The 21542-nt window shown below is 56.6% G+C and overlaps 8 protein-coding genes across 8 annotated transcripts; 3 read left to right on the top strand and 5 right to left on the bottom strand.

Annotated features, from left to right (window-relative positions):
• Positions 1-247: 247 nt before the first annotated feature.
• BO70DRAFT_383721 (DUF3292 domain-containing protein) lies at positions 248-2598 on the bottom strand. The gene is made up of 7 exons (XM_025545599.1): positions 2296-2598; positions 2033-2242; positions 1473-1984; positions 1306-1414; positions 1188-1225; positions 983-1129; positions 248-857 (listed from the first exon to the last, which is right to left on the bottom strand). The coding sequence occupies exons 1-7, from the start codon at positions 2584-2586 to the stop codon at positions 272-274; spliced, it is 1893 nt and encodes a 630-aa protein (XP_025403779.1). The 5' UTR covers positions 2587-2598; the 3' UTR covers positions 248-271.
• Positions 2599-2765: 167 nt separating this feature from the next.
• BO70DRAFT_375825 (crossover junction endonuclease MUS81) lies at positions 2766-4991 on the top strand (the record flags this gene model as incomplete). Its single annotated transcript, XM_025545087.1, has 4 exons — positions 2766-3181; positions 3241-3410; positions 3459-3862; positions 3924-4991. The coding sequence occupies exons 1-4, from the start codon at positions 3090-3092 to the stop codon at positions 4989-4991; spliced, it is 1734 nt and encodes a 577-aa protein (XP_025403778.1). The 5' UTR covers positions 2766-3089.
• A 421-nt stretch (positions 4992-5412) lies between these two features.
• BO70DRAFT_401771 (putative copper resistance-associated P-type ATPase) lies at positions 5413-9863 on the bottom strand (the record flags this gene model as incomplete). Its single annotated transcript, XM_025546990.1, has 3 exons — positions 5955-9863; positions 5472-5478; positions 5413-5423 (listed from the first exon to the last, which is right to left on the bottom strand). Exons 1-3 carry the CDS (start codon positions 9582-9584, stop codon positions 5413-5415), a joined length of 3648 nt encoding a protein of 1215 aa, XP_025403777.1. The 5' UTR covers positions 9585-9863.
• A 1376-nt stretch (positions 9864-11239) lies between these two features.
• Positions 11240-12885, top strand: BO70DRAFT_281876 (SSH4 family protein; the record flags this gene model as incomplete). Its single annotated transcript, XM_025539030.1, has 3 exons — positions 11240-11678; positions 11753-12058; positions 12119-12885. The coding sequence occupies 3 exons, from the start codon at positions 11240-11242 to the stop codon at positions 12883-12885; spliced, it is 1512 nt and encodes a 503-aa protein (XP_025403776.1).
• A 94-nt stretch (positions 12886-12979) lies between these two features.
• BO70DRAFT_1091 (uncharacterized protein) lies at positions 12980-13567 on the bottom strand. The gene is made up of 2 exons (XM_025537860.1): positions 13541-13567; positions 12980-13487 (listed from the first exon to the last, which is right to left on the bottom strand). Exon 2 carries the CDS (start codon positions 13357-13359, stop codon positions 13075-13077), a length of 285 nt encoding a protein of 94 aa, XP_025403775.1. The 5' UTR covers positions 13360-13487; positions 13541-13567; the 3' UTR covers positions 12980-13074.
• Positions 13568-14558: 991 nt separating this feature from the next.
• Positions 14559-17276, top strand: pdeA (3',5'-cyclic-nucleotide phosphodiesterase PDE1). Its single transcript, XM_025541975.1, has 3 exons — positions 14559-15097; positions 15353-16008; positions 16056-17276. The coding sequence occupies exons 1-3, from the start codon at positions 15005-15007 to the stop codon at positions 16855-16857; spliced, it is 1551 nt and encodes a 516-aa protein (XP_025403774.1). The 5' UTR covers positions 14559-15004; the 3' UTR covers positions 16858-17276.
• Positions 17277-17319: 43 nt separating this feature from the next.
• On the bottom strand, positions 17320-19656 carry BO70DRAFT_383715 (amidase). The gene is made up of 5 exons (XM_025545598.1): positions 19479-19656; positions 18804-19393; positions 18652-18745; positions 17719-18538; positions 17320-17664 (listed from the first exon to the last, which is right to left on the bottom strand). Exons 1-5 carry the CDS (start codon positions 19601-19603, stop codon positions 17578-17580), a joined length of 1716 nt encoding a protein of 571 aa, XP_025403773.1. The 5' UTR covers positions 19604-19656; the 3' UTR covers positions 17320-17577.
• Positions 19657-19860: 204 nt separating this feature from the next.
• Positions 19861-21542, bottom strand: gwt1 (putative GPI anchor biosynthesis protein Gwt1). The gene is made up of 2 exons (XM_025541974.1): positions 21370-21542; positions 19861-21280 (listed from the first exon to the last, which is right to left on the bottom strand). Exons 1-2 carry the CDS (start codon positions 21463-21465, stop codon positions 19886-19888), a joined length of 1491 nt encoding a protein of 496 aa, XP_025403772.1. The 5' UTR covers positions 21466-21542; the 3' UTR covers positions 19861-19885.

Genomic DNA, 21542 nt, shown 5'->3' with positions numbered 1-21542 from the left:
CAAGCACATTATACAATATCCATATAAACATCCATCCAATCCACCTCCAACCACGCACCTCTCTATCCCTATTCCCTATCCCCATCTACCTCTACCATCACAACCACCATCACCCCCACCCCCATCTCCCTCTCCCTCTCCTCCCCCCTCTCACCAAATCCAGGAACAAAAACCGTAAAAAAAAAAAAAGAGAGAGAAGGAAAATTACCTCCAAACCTGCACCCCTTAGCGGTTAACCACCTTCCACAAAAAAAAAAAAAAAAAAAAGGTATCAAACGGATTCCCAAACCTGTCCATCAACCGCAACCAGACGATTAAACAACTGATTGCGCATTTTCATCGCAGTCAACGGAAAGCTCTGCGTCCCGGTGGTCAAGACCAACCCATCAACAACCTCCTTCCCACCAACCGCCCACCCGGCAACCAATTTACCCTTCCAGCCGAGACCCCCGATCTTTCGCATCTCCGTGATGTCAGAGACAGGCAGACTGAAGAGGACGGAGCCCTTGGGGCGGTGCGAGATGGAGGAGGTGGGTGGGGAGAGGCGGACGGATTGGTCGGTTGTGAAGTATAATATTGGGTGTTGTGAGGTGGTGGTGGTGGGTTGGGATTGGGGTTGGGATTCGGATTCGGATTGGAATTGGTCGATGACCACGACGCCTCGTTTGCCTTTATAGCGGGCGTCGTACTGGATGGGGCCGGAGGGGAGGGTGATGCGGCCCTTTTTGTGGAGGACGCCGACGCGGCCTTGGGCGCGAGAGGAGCCGATGGCGGCGCGGGCGCGGTCCATGGCCAGCTTGCTTTCGAGGCTGGTGGCGGTCGTGTTGCGGAAGAGGTTGATGGTGCGGGTGAGCCAGCTTTTCTTGGGCGGGGAGGAGTGAGAGTGAGAGTGAGATTGGAATTGGGAGGGGGAGGGGGAGGGGGAGGTGGAGGAGGGCGCGATGGCTTGGGAGATCTCCTCGTGCGTGGCGTCGAGGGGCACGTCGGTGGTGGAGATCGGGGCTGGCTGGAGGGGGTTTGGTGCAGGGCGTGAGAGGGGGGTGGCGGGAGGGGCGCGCCATTGGCTTCGCCGATGCGGAGGAGTGTGAGGGTTAGCTGGGCGTTGGTGGGGATTCCTTTGAGGAGCGAGCTGGAGGGCGTTAGTATGAGTATGAGATAGCATATGGGGGAGTTGGGAGGGGGGATACTTTTGCAACTCGAGGAGGCGCTCCCAGCGAGGGTATTCCTTGTTCAGGTATATCACGGCGCGGCGGATGAGCGGGTCGCCGAAGAAGGCAAGCCCCCGCCGAAGGTGGTGAGTTTGACGAGCACGTAGCTGGAGGTGACTAGGGACGCCAGAAAGGCGACGGACAGCACTGCAGTGAGGCGGATATAGGGCGTGAGGATGGAGAACGGGGGCGTCGGGGATAAGGCGCTGTGGTGGTGAGTGAGTAACTCTATGGGCAGTGGAATGCGTCAGGGAGCATGCTTACTTCCCGAATCGCTCGTAGGTGTCGATGATGTCGCTGAGGATCCGCATGGAGATGTTCGCCCCGTTGTAGACGGTGTCCTTCATCGGCTGTCTGGTCTTGTCATGGTGTTCATCTGTGGCCTCCCCGTGCGCAGCCGTCTGCGCATCCGCCGTGCTGGAGACGATATCCATGGCATCCGGAACAGACTCCTCGATGGGCGCATCTTGCGGGGTCCCTTGATCGTGTTTCCCGGCCACGCTGCCCACCGCCACGCTCGCCACGCTGGTGATCAGATTCGAGGCCTCCTGCTCGGCGGCTTCACCCTTCATGTTCTCCGGCGCCCCAGTGACACTGTCATGCGAACCGAGCACTCCAGCCTTGGGCTTCTGTACGCCCCCCGTATCCTTGTCCACGAGGGCGATGGGCGCCGGAGGGAACAGTGATGTCCGAGACTCAGGACTGATAACCAGCACGATGAGGACCGCGAAGACGGTGGGCGCGAGAAGGTCCAATGCCCACGCGGCGAAGTAGACCTGGGACGTCAGCTACTTGAAATGGGACACTGGGCCTCGATTACCTACCGCGCAGAACGCCGAGGTCCGCGGCCGCTCCCTCCAGGATCGCAGCCTGGCAATGTGCTTGACAAAAGCCGTGAGCGACACCACGATGGTGGTGTAGAATCGCTCGAGGGTCGCGCGCAATTTGTCCGGGGAGAATTGCTCATCTTCGGCCCGGTTGAGATCCAGGCGTTGCATGGGCGCATCCGGCACGGCTTTCACGTAGTAGATTTGCTGTCATCGGTCAGTCAACCCTGTATCCACGCAAGATCTATCTGGCTAGCTACCTTGTTGAAGCGGCGGATGAGCATCCACAGGTCGTCGTTCTCGAGACCAGATACCAGCCGCTCGTTGATCTCGGCCGGCGAGTGATCCCATCCCAGGTCGGTGATGGTGTCCGTAGCACCGGCCTTCTGGGCCAGTCCCTTCTCATCCTGGTCGACCTGCGAGAGCACATGGCTGTCTGTAGGGCCGGATATCTCGGTGGTGGTGCGGTCCGCGCCGATGATATCATTGCCGCTGGTTTTCGAGCTATACGAGACCGGCTCGGCATTTTTGGAGGGATCTCTGAGGGACATTTTCAGATTGAGACTAAAGATATAGGTATATGATACAAAAGCTGTCGACTGAAACCGGAGACGAACTGCTTTAAGGGCTGGCTGCTTTGTTGGCGCGCAGGGGTGCGGCCCTACGACGTCATTCTTGTGTCGTGAACCAGATCGTCCGCAGCCTGGAATCGGCGGCAATCGATGCCGCGTCCCACTTGCCTCAAGATGCGATCTTGCCAGGATCAGACTCATCTGGAAATCTCCACTTGCTCATCTTTACATTACGGCACACAACCTGTTCTCCTCATCGCTGTGGTCGTCACCCACCCTCTACGAGAGAGTCGATCAACGGACCAATCATAACCCGCATAGTCTATTACCGCCACCCGAAGAGGAAATACGCGTCGCCGCGTTCCAGACCGCATCCAAACTTCTCACGAATGGCCCTCGGCCCTAGTGGTAGTGGGAACTGGAATCCAACCAACCCATCTGATATAGTGAAGTGCTGAAATGAACACGCGTGGCGCGACACCATGAGCGACACCTGCGCGAATCCCCTGCTGCTGGGGTGGATTCAGGAATGGCTGGACCAGGCTCGCGAGCGCAACAGCAAAGGGGTCATAGTGTATGCCTGCCCTCTCTGGATCATTATCCGCAACTACAGTAGACACTAACTTCCTGCAGATACAAAAAGGCATACGAGTCCATGAAAGCCTGTCCGCTGGTCTTTCACCATCCCTCGGAGGCTCAGCAGCTGAACGGACTGGGTCCGAAACTATGCGACCGGCTGACGGAGAAATTGAAGGCGTACTGTGAGGAAAATGGGCTGCCTATGCCCGAGCATCCTCAGAAATGTAAGTTCCCCTTGCTTTCACAGCCTGGGCAGGTTCTGACTGTCGTAGCAAGCAGCAAACGCGTCTCGGAAGACGGCACGACGGAGGCTCAGCCAGCAAAGAAGCCCCGCAAGGCAAGACCGTACGTGCCGACACTGCGATCCGGCCCGTATGCATTGATCCTCGCCTTGGCGACTCTGGACGAGAACTCGTCGCAGGGCCTGACCAAAGCGCAGCTGGTCGAGAAGGCCCAGCCGAATTGCGACAGCTCGTTCACGGCCCCGAGTGATCCCTCCAAGTTTCATACGGCTTGGAGCTCCATGAAGACCTTGCTGCAGAAGGAGATTGTCTATGATTTCGGCCGCCCGTTAAAGAAGTATGCCCTTACGGAGGAGGGGTGGGAGGTGGCGAAGCGGATGAAAAAGGCTGCCCCGACCTCGGGTCAGGGCACGTTGGCCTTTGCAGAGCAATCGGTAGACACACCACCACCATCACCACCGTCACCATTACCCCGGACGAGACTAACACGCGCAGGTCGCAAACACCTGCGATGAGCCATCAACCAACACAACCGGACCCTCATCCACCATCCCAGACCCTCTCCCCCGCCCCATCCACGACAGCGACCCCGGCCCCGTCGACCCCATCCTCATCCCCCCCGACAGCTTCACCGTGCAGCTCGTCCTCGACATCCGGGAAGTCCGCTCCTCCAAAGACCGGGACTACATCTCCAATGAGCTCAGCAAGAAGGGGGTATCACTGGACGTCCGGGCCCTCGAACTCGGCGACGCGATGTGGGTAGCCAAATTCCACGACCCGAAGTTCCTGTCGCAGTACGGCGAAGAAGGAGACGAGATGATGCTGGACTGGATCGTCGAGCGCAAGCGGCTGGACGATCTGATCGGCTCGATGAAAGACGGGCGCTTCCACGAGCAGAAATTCCGGCTCCGACGCTCGGGCATCAAGCACGTTATCTACCTGATCGAGGAATTCACCGTCACGCAGGACGTCACGAATGGTGCAAAGTACAATGAGATGGTCGCTTCCGCTATCGGCTCGACTCAGGTTGTGAATGGGTATTTCGTCAAACGCACGAAGAATCTAGATGACTCTATCCGGTATCTGGCTAGAATGACCTTCCTCCTCCAGCGCATGTTCTCTCCTCCCTCCTCATCATCATCCTCACAAGGCCCAGATACATCAACCCCACACCCCCTCTACCTCCTCCAAACCCACCACCTCACATCCTCCACTTCCTACCTCAGCACCCTCGACACTCTGCGCTCCACCTCCCCCACCACACCAACCTACGCAGTAACAGTCCCCACCTTCTCAGCACTAACCTCCAAATCCGACGTCCTGACCCTCCGAGACATCTTCCTGAAAATGCTCCTCTGCATCCGCGGCGTCACCGGCGAGAAAGCCCTCGAGATCCAGCGCCGCTGGCCCACCCCGCAGGCATTTCTGCGCGCCTTTGAGGAGGTGTCCCCCGCTGAGAGGGGGGATCTGGTGGCGGACCGCATGCAGAGTCTTGTCGGGAGGAAGAAGATTGCGAAGGTGTTGAGTCGCAAGATTGCGGAGGTTTGGGGGGTGGGGGGGTAAGATTGCTCTATTGGAGTTGGTATTGTGATTGAGATTGGGGGGGGAGGGGGTTTGATGTTTCGGTTTTAGGTTGTTAGATTAGATCACATTAGAGTTATATTTAGATTTAGATTATTCTGCGTGGTTGGGTGATTAGGATGGGAGCGTATCTACTATCCTTGGTTGTTGGTTGCTGGGATTGAGGGTAAGGATTAGAATTGGAATTAGTAGAAGAGTATGAGTATGAGTATGAGTATGTCTACCGTTACTAGGATTATAAATGGGAGTAGAAGTGGGATAACTACGGCTACGTCATCTGGGAGAATTACATATTCTTGTCTGTAGTAGTAGTTTCACTTGATCATTCGGTTTTGTTGGTGTTGGTCGTTACTACTAAAGTATGCTTAGTAGTCTACAGTATTGGCGTTTGAATTTGAACAGACTACACCAGACCTATAGTATGTATTACTAGTTACCTATAGTGTTTACCTGACTACTTACCTACTACCTGATAAGTGATTAAGATTAAGTGCCATGATAATGCTACTAGCTACCTACCTACCTACCTTGGTGTCTGGGCGCCTTTTTAGTCAAGTGGCTTCTGTTCCTGTTTCACAATGAGACTGTAATACGGAGTAGAAGGAAGGAGGACATAAGCAAGCAAGCAAGCAGGTAAGCAGGTAAGCAGGTAAACAGGAACAAAGCCAAAGCCAAAGCCAAAGCCAAAGCCACAAAGAATCAAATCATATGACATAGTATCAATTTGAGTTGAAATATACAAAGAGCTCAAGCTAATTCCTGTTCCATCTTATACCCACAATCGATCGTCCCAGTCATTGTCTCATCTCATCATATCATATTTCATCACACCACATCCCATTCATCCCATCTCATAGTAACCATAACGACCACCTACTCCCCCTTCCCCCTCCCCTTCCCCTTCCAAAACCTAAACCTCACCCCAAGCGCAAGACTACTACAAACCACCGAAACACTACTCAACGCCATCGCCAGCGCGGCCCAAACCGGACTCAATCGCCAGTGCGTATCCACCACGCCCCCATCCATTTCTTTCTGCCCACTAACAATCGGATAAAAAACGCCCGCGGCAACCGGCACCAGGAGACAATTATACACCAACGCCCAGGCAAAATTCAGCTTGACACGGGCGAACACCCTGCGACTAAGCAGCACGAGCTGCAGGATGGTGTGCAGGTCGCTGTTCAGCAGGATGAAGCTGGCGGAGTGGATGGCGACGTCGGAGCCGGAGGCCAGGGCGATACTGACGTCTGCGGCCGAGAGGGCGGGGGAGTCGTTGATGCCGTCGCCGGTGAAGGCTACGATGTTCCTTTTCTGAGTCGGGGGAGGGGTTTGGGATTCGAGGGTCGAGGGGGTTATTTCCCTGCTGTCTCTGATATCTCGAGGGTTGAGGCTTGGGCTGATGGTGGGAAGACCGTCTTGGATTTGGCGCACGAAGGCGGCTTTTCCGGCGGGGGTGACGTTGGCGAGGACATTTGCTCGGGCGATGCCGATCTGATCGGCGACGGCGTGCGCGGTGGTTTGGTTGTCGCCCGTGCACATGAAGACGGCGACTTTGCGGGCTTGCAGTTGCGAGATCACGGCTGCGGCGTTGGGGCGGATGGTGTCGGAGATGGCGAAGATGAGGGCTGGGTGGAAGAGGGATTTCTCGGGGTCGGAAGACAGGGAGCGCAGGGTGAGGATCGCGGTGGATTGGCCGGTGGATTGGTATTGGTTTAGGGTTGGGGAGAGGGAGGTGGTGTCGTGGTCGTAGTCGGGTTGGAGCGTGTGGAGGAGACGCTGGTTGCCGATGGCGGCTTCGTATTGCAGCGTGGTTGGGGGTTGGTTGGTGGCGGGTTGGAGGGAGACGGTGAACGACCCCTTCATGCCTTGGCCGGTCAGTTCTTCGATGTCGGCGCTGAGGACGGTGGCAGACGGCCTGTCTTTGCAGAAGGTGGAAATCGCGCGCGCAATGGGGTGGTTGCTGCTTTCTTCGAGCTTGCGGGCCAGAGCCCAGGCCACCTGCAGTGTGTCCGGATCGGTGATCAGGGCTTCGTGTGCGGATACCTGCAGGCTGCCCCCCTCCGTCAGAGTCCCTGTCTTGTCAAAAACAATCGCGTCGAGACGGCTGGCTTCCTGGAAGGCTTCACCGCCGCCTTTGACGAGGATGCCCTGTCGTGCTGCCAATCCGCCACCGACGAAGAGGGCCGTGGGAGCAGCCAGCGCAAGACCGCAGGGGCAGGCCACGACAAACACGGCGATGGCGAACTCCAGGCTCCAGAAGGTCCAACCGCCGCGTGCAACGTCAAGGTAGTCACCGGGTAGCGTGCCGGACAGTCCCAGCGCCAGCCAGATGACGAATGTCAGGATGGCGATCAGGGTGATTATGGGGACGAAGTGCGAGGTGAGCAGGTCTGCCACTCGCTCGAGGGGCGCCCGTCGGCTCTGGCCCTCGCGCACGACGGAGATGATCTGGTCCAGCATCGATGCGCCGCCAATGGCCGAGATTTGAATCTCCACCGGTTGTCCGACGTTGACGGATCCCGTGTACACCGCGTCGCCCGCCGACTTCTTGACCGGTCGCGATTCTCCCGTCAGCGAGCTTTCGTTGAACTGGTACGAGCCGGAGGATCCGGTGCTAACAACAACTCCATCGGCGGGAGGTGAGGAACCGTGAAGGATATTGACAACATCGCCGATTTCGAGGAGGTCGATGTTGATGCGCCGGTGTTCATCGACACCGGCGTCACTGACTTTCAACAGCGCCTCCGTCGGTCGCAGCTCTCCAAGGGATGCGACCGCGTCTCCGGTCTTCGCCTTGCTGTATGCCTCCATGAACCGCCCCGCGAGGATGAACATGGTCAGGAAGACTACTGTGTCGAAATATGTGGAGCTGTGGGTGCTAGAGCCAGAGCCTGCGACTGCATCCATGATCAGGACCGCCAGGGACGAGAAATAGGCCACCATCGTGCCGGCGGAAATCAGCAGGTTCATGCTGCCAAAGCGATAGAATCGGCGCAGCAACGGGGCCCGACTACCCGGGCGCCAGAGCGAATAGACCTCCTTCATCGCGCGCACATGGAAGATGTCGGCTCCATAGAACATGACCGGGGTGGTCATGATGAAGAGAGCCCATTCCAGGCGCGAGGCATCCCCGACCCACATGGGCTCTTCCAGGAACTGGCGGGTCTGGTTGTTCGACGACACCAGGCTCATGAACACGATGCCGAGCAGGAAGGTGGGAATCGCCACCATCAGCACGAAGATAAAGCGGGTGAGCAGTCGCCGTCTCTCGTGCCGCTGCATCGCTCGCGATCGGTCCTCGATGCTGGGCGGATGATGGACGGTGGCGGTGAAGGCCTCGTGTGCGTCGTCGATGGCCTGAAGGATGGTTCTCACCGTGAGAGAGGGCGGCTTAGGCGTGTATGTGACCGCCAGAATTGGGTTTTTGGGGGACGGGCTGCCCTCCACCGTGACATCCGGAAGCGCCTTCACGGCGTCGAGGATCCGCGCGGGACAATGGTGGCAGAACATGCCATCCACGTGGATGGAGATCGTGCGCGCTTCGACTTTCTCCCGGTCGTTATCTCCATTCTGAGGCAGAACACTGTTGACAGAGGCATCAAACCCCATGTCCTCGATCTTTTCCAGTATATCATCGACGTGGTCTCGCCCCTCAAACTCGACCCTTCCACTGTGCGTCAGTAGGTTGACGGACACTTCGGTGACGAACGGTAGCTCCTCAAGCCCTCGCGTGACAGTCCCGGAGCATGAGCCGCAGGTCATGCCAATGATGGCAATCTCGGCGACGAAGCCCGTCGAGCTTGTCGTGCACGGGGAGACAATCTTGTTGACTTCGTCCAGGGAAGCCTCGAAGCCGATATCCTCGATCTGCTCAACCACCTTGTCGATGTTGGACTGCGGGCCAGTGAAGATCACCGCAGCGCTGTTGGTGAGAAGGTTGACCGTGATATTCTCGACAAAGTCCAGCTGCGTGATCTCATTCGTGATGCTGTTTGCACAAGCGGCGCAACTCATGCCACCAATGCTGACACGGGCGTTGAATTTTTGTTCAGCAGTCGACGGCGTTCCACTCTCCCCCAGTGACTCGACGGCTACGACACCTTTCTTGGAGACGGCAGTAGGCTGGCGAAGGGAAGCGCTCGCCAGGTCCTCGTCGGCAGCCAGCCGGTCCAGCTCCTCCTTCCGGCAGGCATCGCAATTCTCGACGTGTCGGTTCCCCGGGGCTTGGGTGTGCGTCGGTCGGGGGACGAAAAAGCCTGAGTCTCGCGGCAGCCACGGGGTCGTATCCAGCTCGGATATCACCGACCCTCGGGGCTCATAGGTGGTAACATGGTGGACCTCGAAGGCCGCCTCCCCCAGGGCTGTGGCCAGGTCGGAAGGCTGGGTGTCTGCGGTGTGCACGACGCGAACCTCGTGAGTGAGGACCGACACATCGATGGTCTTGATTCCCCCGAAGAAGGAAAGTACTTCGTTGACATACGTCACGCATGAGGAACAGTGAATATTGCTAACGAAGAAGATGCTCTTCCGAATCCTCGAGTCCTGTCCGGCAGGATCTGTTGATTGCGCCATGATTGTCGAAAAGGCGAGACACGGCCGCTGGGAGACGAGCCCTACACCGTATATGAGAGCGGGTCAAGCGATCGTCCAGAAGTTGACGCGGGATCGGACAAGAAATTCAAGGACCACTATTCTGACAGTCAGCCCAGGCGGATGAATCCCCACGCGCACGAAACAGATCCTGCAACACACCTAATGAGCGTGACAGCCAGGGGCGTGTCATCCAGCAATCAATGTGGCAATGTCTGATGTCAGAGAGAGCGCTGTTGCTGCTCCGGTTTGAGATTAAATAATACTCCGTGGCAGCGGCGCCTAGGTATGCAGATCAGGTCGCAAGTACGTACGTCCTAACCGGTTTACAGGCAAGGGATGAGGGAATGGAAGGTCTATATGGGAAGAAGGAAGGAAGAGCAAGAGGTCAGGAGTAGGAGGGATCATCCTTGAAGTAGGCAGTGGGAATTGGGGGGCGGATGAGGCAGCTGCGTGGTTTGTGCGTAAAAAGATCGTTGAAGCTGCGGTTCACGCACAAATGGCGCAAGGCCATCCCGAGCTCGCGGCCAACTCGGGTCACGCGCCATAAGGACATAAGAGGGAAGAGCCAGATAACTTTATATGTACAGGGCAGTCCTGGATGCAATATCTGCGGCTACCTGGATACTAGTAGAGGACTGGGGAATTGGGAGACGGGGACTGGAGGGGATTCACCACAATACTTATTATCTAGCCAACCCATTGCCGCGCGCCGTCGTCGTCACATGGATGTCACGGGTATCAAGGCCGACACGAGCTCAGGGGGGATTGGAACACGCATCACGCAATGAAGGGCATTTCACAGGATTGAAGAAGCGGCAAGGGCATCGACATGGGCACGCGAAGGAGTACACGCGAGGCGAGAAGCAGGAGGCGATAAGAACGGAGGGAGACTCGAGGAGTGACTGTCGGAGTCCGTGAGTAGTTAGTTCTAAGTAGAGCTGCTAATACGGAGTACTCTCGGTCGGGCTAGCCCTCGCCGGCCATATCCATACCCCTTGGAACGGGTTTATTACCGGACACAGCAAGGCTTCGGCGGCCATCTCGGCTCCCAGTACCGTATCATACCTGCCAGACCCTTGAGGTCCTTGGATAGATAGGCAGGAATCAGGCATGGATACAGTCAATTTTCACATCTCATCAGCGCCATCCACATCATCCCCTTTGCTGGGGCCTTGCATAGACAGGCATGTAGCTGCGCGACTCGCGACAGCAGTAGGGCAGTAAGCAGGTGGCCTAGCCAGCATATCTACAGTTCAATCTAAGCTCCAACGTGGCTCCGCAATCTGCCACAGCGTTCAGGGACAACAACTATCTAGTATCTAACTACTAAGCCCGTCATCCGAACGCATCGCCCGGAAGCGTCGCTGCCTTTCGCCCCCCCCCCCTCCCCACCCGTCCCATCCACCCACATGCGCCGCCGCCTTTCTTCCTCCCTCAACTTCCCTCATCAGCCTCGCCCACTCACTTCCTTCAAACCCTCTTCCCTCATCTCCATCCATTCTCCTACGACCTCTTCCATCCATCTCCATTCCCTACGGTTCCTTCCTTCCCCTATCTGACCTCGGTTCTGGCGTGCACGTACGACCAGCAAGCGAGTCCGTGTCGACGCGAGATCGTCCACCAGTCAATGAACGATGCGGGGATCTGAGGCATCGAGGCCCGGTGCTCTCTTCGATGCTCCCTCGACTCTGGCCACGGCCATCCGAGGCAATCCGACCGCCGCTCCCGTCCTTCCATCTACCGACCAGACCCTGATCGCCTCCGATATCGAACATGTTTTGCTGGCAATGTCCCAGGACAATGGCGGTCTGGTTAGCGTCGGTGGCAACTCATCGGGTTCGACCGGCAAGGGTATCCTGATAGGCGTCCTCTCGGCGTTTGGTTCCGCCGCGGTCGCTGTGCTCGTGCTGGCCGTCTTCTTCTTCTTCAAATATACTCAGCGCGGTCGCATCATCCTCGATCGCATCGGCCGACCGGGTGAATTCGACGATGAGCAGGCGTTCGCGCGCGAGGAGGCGGAAGCCTTGGAGGTGATGGATGACTTGTCGCGGTCGGAGTATATGAGAGCTAAGGGTGAGCTTCCCATGTCCAGTCATGATATTACTCTCCCAAAGCGCTATCGAGGTCCGGTGTTAATCAATGCACAGCATTTATCGAAGCCAACCCCCCCGAGTCGATGCAAACCGATATATCCTTATCACAATTCCTCGCGATCCAAGAAAAGGGAGTGTCCGCGTGGGAGTTTCAACCGGAGCTGGAAATCGCCAACTGCTTTGTCGAGGGCCGGACCGAAATCGAATTCTATGACTCGGAATGCAGCGTCCAGACTAATCTGCCCGTTCCGAAACAGAATGACGTCTATTACTGGGAGGCCAAGGTCTATGACAAGCCCGAGAACACCCTTATCAGCATCGGAATGACTACCAAACCGTACCCCCTATTCAAACTACCAGGTGCGTCATCGTCTTGATGAGTGGAAGATGGGCGGTTGCTAATACTAGTTGTCATATCAGGTTTCCACAAATCATCGGTCGCATACCAGTCAACGGGCCACAGGAGGCACAACCAGCCGTTCGCTCCGACGCCATACGGTCCGCAGCTTTTACAGGGTGATGTAATCGGTGTAGGGTACCGTCCTCGGTCAGGCACGATCTTCTTCACCCGCAATGGCAAGAAGCTGGAGGATGTGGCTCACGGGCAAAAAACGCAGAATTACTTCCCCACTGTCGGAGCCAACGGGCCTTGTGCCGTCCACGTGAACTTTGGTCAGATGGGATTCGTGTTCATCGAAGCCAATGTCAAGAAATGGGGTCTGGCCCCGATGACTGGCAGTTTGGCGCCGCCTCCGCCCTACGGAAGCGAGCAAGGCAGCATCCTGCTAGAGTCTGGCCGGGAGAGTGCTGCGCAAATCTCCCACCGGGTCTATCAAGACGCCAATAACGCGCGAACCAGTTCGACGGTCCGCGTTCTGCCGTCTGCCAGCCCTGGTCCGGTGCGGTCCCCGACCGATATCTCGCTGGCTCAGCTTTCCCACATCCCCTCGAACGAAGACGTCGGAGAAGGGTCCAGCCGGGACAATGGCGGCGACGGCGAGGAATCTCCCTTGTTGGATACCGATGAAGACCTGGACCAGATCCCACCCCCCGAGTATTCCAGTCCGGACGGCAGCCGCAGAGGCAGTGAGGACTCGCAATCTCGGGGCCAGCCCCCGATACCCAGCTACGCCGCCGCCGTTGGCAACCGTGAGGGCCACCACCCGCACACGGGCGACCCCCGTTGAGGGCGGGAATCCTTCCTCTTCGTTTCTATTGTTATCATTCCTCATCGGCTATTGGCGAAGCGACTCTTCGATGTGTATACGGCATTGTTAAGCCCCCCGAATACGCGAGTACATTCTTATTACTGTTCCTTGATTTTAGCGGCTACGGTCGGCGTTCCACAGGCGGATTCTACGGATTAGGTTTCACGGTTACGCCGCTAGACGTGGCAATGATGAATTACGTATATAGGGTCTGATCGTTCTGTCTTTATCGTGTTTTGGATCGATCCGCCTCGTACTCGGCTGAGGTGGTGGGAACGGCTTGCCTCCTATAGTATATAGTTCATATATACTATCCCAGCACCTTTGACAACCCAGTCCGGTGCCTATCCCACCACCCTGAGACGTTGGGGGTCTCCTCGCGTTCCTTGATCGAGGGAGCGATCCGATCATTCGACCTCTTGCTTCCCATGATATCCCTTTCCTCTTCCACATTCATGTCCAAAATAACGCGTTGCCTTTGAGCCGGGTGGATTTATCGGGGAGTTTCTCGGGGGAATCTGTCTTTGCTCTCTATCCATCACATACCGTGCTATTTATATCGACTGTCTCATCGCGTATATGTAGCTTTCCGTTAGCACGACGTCTATGACTTGTATCCAGTGGTGCAACATATCACTGCCTTGTGCCCGGTCGCGCTGTATACCGTGCTGAGTACTCGTCTCGCCGCGCGGAGTGCCCGTTCCCCACAGTAGAACCCAAGTGAGACCTGGCGGGGGGAGAAGAGGAACAAAGACGGAGTACGAGTCGTAGAAAAAGTAAGCCAGTAACTAAGCCAAGGAAGTTAAGTAAGACCCGATCAGGCATTCCACGATGGTGCCTGGGCCAGGCTGTTCCTTCCGCATCCAGCGCCTTCCGCTTCGTCCAGATCCAGAGGCTCTCCCGCGTCATCGACCAACCACCAACGTACTTCCATCCCCGGATTCCCCTCTGCTTCTTTGTTCTTTCCTCCCTCTTCCCCCTTCCCCCAATGTAAGGATGCAAGATGCTCGCCAGATCCCCCGTCGCCCTCCGTGCCTTTGTCTGCAGCCCATATGGGCCTCTTAGTCATCCCCCAATAGAGTTTCTGTTCCTTGCACGGCGTCGTCCTGGTCGCGCGACGCTCACTACTACGACATTCTGAACTCCTCCATCCTTCTTCCTCGGCGACACCCCACGTCTCGTCAAGCTACCAACTGTCAGATCAACCATCCGATCATTGCAGTTAATATTCGCCATCCCATCCCCTTCCCCGTGTCCTACGGTGCCTCGCATTCCCGCCCAGCCCAGAAACCTCATCACTATCTCGCTATTGGAGCCATATAAGCCACTGCGCTTTGGTTTTCGCTGCCAACGTCTCTTCTCATCATACCGCCAGCCATTGCATCATCGGTGTTCCCAGACCGGAGATTAGCGCCCTGCAGCTGACCAGTAGCGGACGAGGAACTGCCAACTGCTGGAGCGCCGGTGCGACACAGACCTGCCCCAGATCTATGGGAGGAAACCGCCGCAGCCATTGGTTGTGGGATTGAACCCTAGTCGCCTTGGCCGGATTGCCACTCCGAGCAGTAGGTTAAACCCCATTGTCCGGTTCTCGAACAGCTTTGATCGTTGTCGCTCTTATTTTAGCAGCCTTCATGTTTGTTGGAGTGCCGCGCATGTGGGCCACCCAGAACTCACCCGTTCACAGGCCTCCGCAGAGCGAACCGCGGGAAGAGCAGCCTCCCTCGACTTTGCGCTCCGCCGCTCAGTACTAGCAAGGGCCTGCAGAGCGATCACGCGCTAGGTGGAGCACTTGCTTCTGACGCGAAGATCGTTGATTCGCCTTGGTTATTCTTCGGGCAACACCGAGGACGGCAAGTGTGATAGCCGGCGAGTGCTGGGAGTGCTACGGGAGGGACAAGCTTAAGCATCACCTTGCGCTCCGAGATCCTTTTGGGTGTCCCCAAACGGGGCCCCGGCAGTACCCAAACCTTTTCCCAGGAAGAGAGTTGGGATCCGTTTGAAGGAAAGGGCTAAGAGTTTGAGTGACCAAGAAATTGATTGGTTCCTGCTGCAGTCGACCCTGACGCTCTTTCTCGGTTACGGAATTCATCTGAAGATGCAAAACGCAAAGTCGAAATACGCGGGAACAGCCCATCCAGAAAACGAAAGCGGGCAGTCCAACTCTCCAGGCTTACAAGTTATTGTCTTGGTAAGTTGTCCATGTCTCTACTGCGTTCGTATGTCCCGTGAGCTTTCTGTTCGAGTGGCCCTGTGATCGTCTTAGTCGCATACTTCCGATCATTGGAAGGTTGTCATTTCCAGTCGCCGTGAATCGCTGGCGATCATACGCCATGTCTCACATATTTCCTTGCGCGTCTCTGTCCTAGGTTCATTAGTTTTGCATCATGTCTCACTGCTCTCGGGTTCTTGCATCTATGGTCGGCGACTAACATTGTCTTTAAAGGGCCCGACAGGAGGCCCTCGTGAGGATAGGGTCACCGGGCTTCTGGTCCGATCCACGTCAACCAAATGGTCGTCAAATTCAGTGGTTGCCGTGGATGCAGGTACCCTTCTGTGCGGAATCATCCACACACTGGAGCCATGTGATAATAACCAGGAGGTGTCAACCCAGGGCCCATTTGCTGGTCTTCAGCTACCTCACAACAATGCCCCGGCAAATGCCACGCACGTTTTCCGGAACATCATTGGGGCTGTTCTCATAACTCACCCTCATCTTGACCATCTTTCGGCGTTTGCCATAAACACGCCGGTTCTAGAGGCAGGAAGTGGAGCCAAGGCCCTGGCTGCGTTGCCGTCTGTAGTGGCGGCAATCAAAACTCATGTGTTCAACGATGTGATCTGGCCTAATCTATCTGACGAAGATGGCGGGGCGGGCCTCGTTACTTACCAGCGTCTGGTAGAGGGTGGTAATCCTATGATGGGCCGCGGCGATGAGAAAGGATATACGCGGGTCTGCGAGGGCTTGTTGGCCATGTGTCTCGGCGTCAGTCATGGGCATTGCAAACAGCGGTTCATCGCTGAGAATGACATTCAACGCCGGATGAGCAGCGTTACATATGGGAGTTATCCTCACTCCTTTGAAGAACAAGCGGGAACAGGGTGAGCCACGCATTCTTGGTCTAACAAATGGTAGACTAATTTATCAGGATTGTCTCTCCAGAGCTCTCTCCGGGTCTTCGCGTTCCTGGGAAAGAAGGATGGGCCACGGTCGAGAGTTCTGCCTTCTTCATCCGTGACCCTGCGACGAAGAAGGAGGTCATCATCTTCGGTGATGTCGAGCCCGACTTTGTCTCGTTCGATCCGCGCAACTCACGTGTTTGGGAGGCCGCAGCCCCAAAGATTGTTACCTCCCAACTGCGAGCAATCTTCATCGAATGTTCATATAATGACGATGTTGAAGACGCCTCGCTATACGGCCATCTTTGTCCTCGCCATCTGATCGGGGAACTAGTTCAATTGGCCGAGAAAGTGAACGAGCTTAAATACCCAGAATCATCAATGGCTCACAAGCGCAAGCGTGCCAGTGCCCCTGAGGTGCTCACAGAACCAGCGCTGAGTCCCCGATCGAAGAAAGTCGCCCTAGCCGGTGAAAATGGGGTGCAGCGTCGAGGAACTGCTCGAACGAAACGCCGTCACACCCGTGCACGACTTGCCCTAGAAGACCCAGACGAAGATCCAGAAAGAGCAAGCCCAAGTCCTTTCCGCGCTCCCGATGACGTTGGCATTGATTTGGCACTTGCTGAAAGCTCGGACCCTCTTACGACACTTCAATGGCCGGAGCCACCTTTGGCTGGGCTGTTGGTCTATATCATACACATCAAGGAGAACATGTGTGACGGTCCACCCGCGGGAGAGCGCATATTGCGGGAACTCCAGGCTCAGGGGAAAGCTGCTGGGTTGGGATGTGAATTTCACGTTCCCACGCGTGGTGAAAGTATCTTCGTCTGAAGTGCGAGATCGCCGCTGCTTAAGTTATTCATTGAGCTATCCATGCCCGAGTGCCTGACTATCCCATCGTCAATGTTCTTTTTTTTTTTTTTTTGACTGGGGACAATCTGGGCAAATATCTGAAATGCCTCCATTATTATGGATTGTCACCGGGCTTCTAACGCAGTTATGCCAGCTATGTCAGTTTTCTCTTGTTATTTCTTGAAATATGCGCTTTGTCAGTCTGGTCTTTGGAAACAGGCGCATTGCATCTTTACTGCACTTAATGCAGTGGCGGAGTTTTGCCGGTTAATTGTCCATGCAGCACTCTAGAACGCGTTGCTTTCAGCCCGTGATTTGATATCTGTACATCTTTTGAGGTTTTGAATAGAAATGAACTAGACGGGCTTTAATTTGTATCTGGAAAACTAGCAGGGGAGAGTGGATGTCAAAGTCAAAATTTTCATGTACCTTCAAAAAGCTAGTCAACGATTGATTATTGGATACTAGATATGCCACGGTGTATAGACATGGTTAAGTTAATCAACTCCATCACCACCCCGTCCCTCTACATGACTGACAATCACCACTCCCAACCATTACATTATTGATGGAGTATCCATGAATCATATCAGATACCAACCAACCGACCTAGCACCAAACCTCAAAAGAAACGGACCTAGTTCAGTCCCGTCCAACCCACTATACCAGCCATTCTACAAGCTACAAGCTCCATCCATACTAAGAACGCATATTCTCAACAGCCTGCCGAACAACATCCTCCCAACCAGCGGGAACACTCAACCCGGATCCCGAAGCACCCTCCTCCTCCCCTGCATTCCCATTCCCATTCCCATTCCCACTGCCCATCTCCCTCCTCACCTCCTCCATCCCCAAAATCCCCTCCCCTTCCCTCGCAAAATCAATCAGATCCTCCTCCGTCCCCCACTCGCCCATAGCCATCAAGCCCACCGGAACCGCATCCCCATCCCCATCCTTCCCACAATACCCAACGGGACAGCTCACCGCCGGACACCCGGTAAAATTCGCCAACCAGACGAACTCCATATTCCTGACCGAAGTCTTCCCATCCGACAGCCCATTCACGAGATCCTTCTCCCCGCCTTCGATCTCCCACCCGGGGATCGGGGTTGTAGGTGTGAGGATCACCAGACCGGGGTGTTCCCGAAACAGGAACGCGAGATGAGCCATCAGCAGGTTACGGAGCCGTTGCGAGGCGAGGAAATCCTGGCCGGTGATTTGCCACATGCCCATTGAGACGAGGACTTTGTTGGGGGCCGTGAGCGAGGAGATTTGGGAGGGGGTGAGGCCGGAGGCGATTTCGTTCATGATGGTGAGGACGTGTGCGCGTTGGCCTTCGGGGAGGTAGGGGATATCGAGTTCGAGGATGGGGTGGTTGAGGGAGGTGAAGTGGGCGAGGGCGCGGTTGAAGATGCGGAGGACGGTGGGGTGCGTGTGGGTTAGCCAGGGGGGGATGATGCCGATCGGTCTGGGGGATCTTTTGAGGGAGAGGTGGGCGGCGAGTTCGGACAGGGGGGAGGGGAAGGTCGAGGAGAGGGGGTCTGCGGTTGCGGGGGCGGGGGTCGCCATTATGCGGTAGGCGAGCGCCAGGTCGTCGAGGTTGGATGCCATCGGGCCGTACACCCCTACTGTTGAGGCCAGGGAGACGGTCGGTGACCCGCTGACTCGCCCGTGCGAGGGCTTCAGTCCCCAGATTCCGCAGAATGATGAAGGGATTCGAATCGAGCCGCCCCCGTCGGCGCCGAGGGCGATGGGCACCAGGCCGGAGCTGACGGCGTAGCCGGATCCCCCGATGAGCCGCCGCAATAGTAGTTCGCGTTGTGGGGGTTTCGCGGCGTGCCGTAGTTGGGGTTGTTGTTATTGGTGTCTGGGTTGGGAGGGTGGTTAGATGTGGTGGGATGGGGATTGGGATGGGAATGGCTTACCCAGGCCCAGCTCATGCATGGTAGTCTTTCCAATGACAATAGCACCGGCTTCTTCCCATTTCCTCACGCACCAAGACGTGCCGCGGACGTCGCCGGTGAAATCCATCTTGCTGCCCAGTGTCCGTCGGTATCCCTCCATGTGCACCTCGTCCTTGATGGCAACGGGGATGCCATCCAGCGGACCGAGCGGACATCCATCCTTGTATCTCTGCGTCGATGCCTCCGCAGCCGCGCGGATCCTCTCGACCTGCGAATCCAGAAAGGCGACCGAGTGCTTGCCCGGCGGGCTGGCATCGCGGCGGATCAACGGGAGCAGGGTCTCGACGAGGACGATGGGAGTCAATTCTCCGGACTTGTACAGAGCAACGTAGTCGGCTGTGGTATAGTATCCGACATTTCCTGTCCGTTTCTCGGTGGGCACGGGCAGCGTCGCTGGGGATGTGGTGGATGTGGTATTATTATCGGTGTCGAGGACGGGGATCACGGTGGGATCGTATCGCGGGGAGTACTGGTCGAGAGGCAGATCGCGGATGATGCTGAAGCCGGCATTGCGCCAGAAGTAGTTCTGGACGAGGCCGATGTTCTGGATGCTTGGGTTGGAAGTCAGTTGTGTGTGGTCTGGGGGGGTTGGTAGTAAGGTATGAGGATGAAGTGGAAGAGTGGAGTGGAGCGTACAGGCTGGCGCCGATGGCCAGAGGAGTGCCTCGGAAAACAGGAATCACCTGGTCCTCATTCTTGTACGGCACGGTGGGGCCTTGCCGGACCTCCGGGTAGTAGAAAAACCGAGCTTTCTCGCCCATGATGCGGTAGATTGTGGGAACTCTCTTCCGTATAGGCGCGATGGTGGAGAGCTGGAATTGGAAGATGATGGACGGAAGAGCCAGTCTGAGAGGAAATGGGTTGAGTAGCTAGCTGGTCGGTCAGTCAGCTGGGCGCGTCCCCGCACGAGCTCTTAAGCCGCGGTTCATCCCCGTGATTATACGGAGCTGCCACATGCACAACTACGGCCGGATTCTAAGGGGTTACAAGCTAGCTATCTGTACAAGAAAGTTTTGTGTGAGAATTTGTCATCTAGATACATCTCAGAAGGCCAACTTGATGTCAGCCCGGTCTAGTCCCAGCGCAATGCCGGTGAGAACCGCCGCATATCCGACCAAAATGGCCAGGGCGGGCGCCGTGTTGACATCGAGCGTGGGGACGCTCAGATTCACGGCCCCCGTGAGCAGGTTGGCCACCAGGAAAATGGCCAGCCCGCCCTTGTTGAATGCCTTCATGATCCGGCTCGTGGCCAACGAGACCCGCTCCGCCTCACCATCCTTCCCCGACGTGCGATGCACGGAGGGGAAGAAGACCGTCTCCAGAAGACAGAACAGAAACAGCTGGGCGCTGTTGAAGGCGGACACCCACACCACGTAGGGCATGTTAGCCATGCGCCGCGATACGGGGAAGTTGGCGCCCCAGCCGAGCGCGTAAGTGGAATTGAGGACAAAGATCGCGGTCCATGAGAGGGCCTGGATACCCAGTGTCACAAGCACGCCCTTCCTAGCCTGCTGGGGGGTCTTGGTCGGGGACGTTCCGCGAGGAATGACGCGAATGCCAGTGGCACGGCCGGCAAGGAAAATCGCGAAGTAGCCCAAGAAAGAAAACACCCCTTCCCGGTTCTTGGACAGCAAGTCCGGCCCACGGGGAGAAACCAGGATGTAGCTCTTCAGGTCCGTCGACTCAAGAGCGACCTGATACAAGACCGCGACACCCAGTGAGAGAACCTCATACGAGGGGATAAAAATAGCCAACGCGTCAAAGATCTCCACGAACGGTGGCAACAGACCCAGCGTGAAAAAGAAATTCCAGTGCACACCGTATTCCGTCACATGCTCCGCGTAATCCAGGCCCTTTACGCTGTACAGCCGGATCAATCCCAGCACGAGTAGAGGCACCGAGTGCCGTGTAGACGAAACCAGTCGCTGCCATAGGGGAGCCTTTGGAGCCCCGTTGCTTCGACCCTTGAGCACCGAGCGTGCAGACACCACTCCTCCAGAGAAGACGAATGACCCAACGCCCAGATCCATCAGGGACGTGCCCCAGTTCTCAGCCTTAGCGAACCTGCGCGGGAACACGGGGAAGTCCACCGCCAGGATGGCTACGCAAGTGATGATCATCATGGCGGCACGATAGGTCGTAAGGAACGGGTGGATGGGCAGGGACTCAGCCACGCGCGATGCATCCTTGTCGGCGGGCTTTGCTTTCGGTGGGGGCTTAGCCTTTTGTTGGCTGCGGGGAGGTCTCGAGTTCAGGAGCAGGAGGAGGGCGGGGGCGATCAGGAGAAGGTTGAGTGTCCATGGTGCAGACGAATAGATGGTCGTGGCAAACAGAATGGCCAGCACATTGAGCAGAAAGTCGGTCGCTAGCGCGGCTGGGCTGGAGGGGGTGAAGAAGGAAAGGCGCGACTGGAGCGCGGACCAGAGCAGAACAGCGGCCTGGGAGATTGTGAAACCAGGCAAGGGTTAGCAACACTGACGAGACGGTCCAGTCCAGGCGATTCCATCGGCGTATCTATCTTACTTACCGGAGCGACCAGCGTCACGGCGTTAATCTCCAGGATGCTCCCACCGGACAGATTGGACACGAAGGCCTCTTTGCGGGCCTTGTAGCTCGAATCCATGCTGATGTAGCTGCTGCTTTAAGTCGGGCCCACCAATTTTGGGGGGGGGGGGAATCGGGGAAGGGGAGAGGAGGTAG

Source organism: Aspergillus heteromorphus (assembly GCF_003184545.1).
Source record: "Aspergillus heteromorphus CBS 117.55 chromosome Unknown BO70scaffold_1, whole genome shotgun sequence".
Classification (NCBI taxonomy): Eukaryota; Fungi; Ascomycota; class Eurotiomycetes; order Eurotiales; family Aspergillaceae; genus Aspergillus; species Aspergillus heteromorphus.
This window is presented reverse-complemented; position numbering and strand designations above follow the sequence as displayed.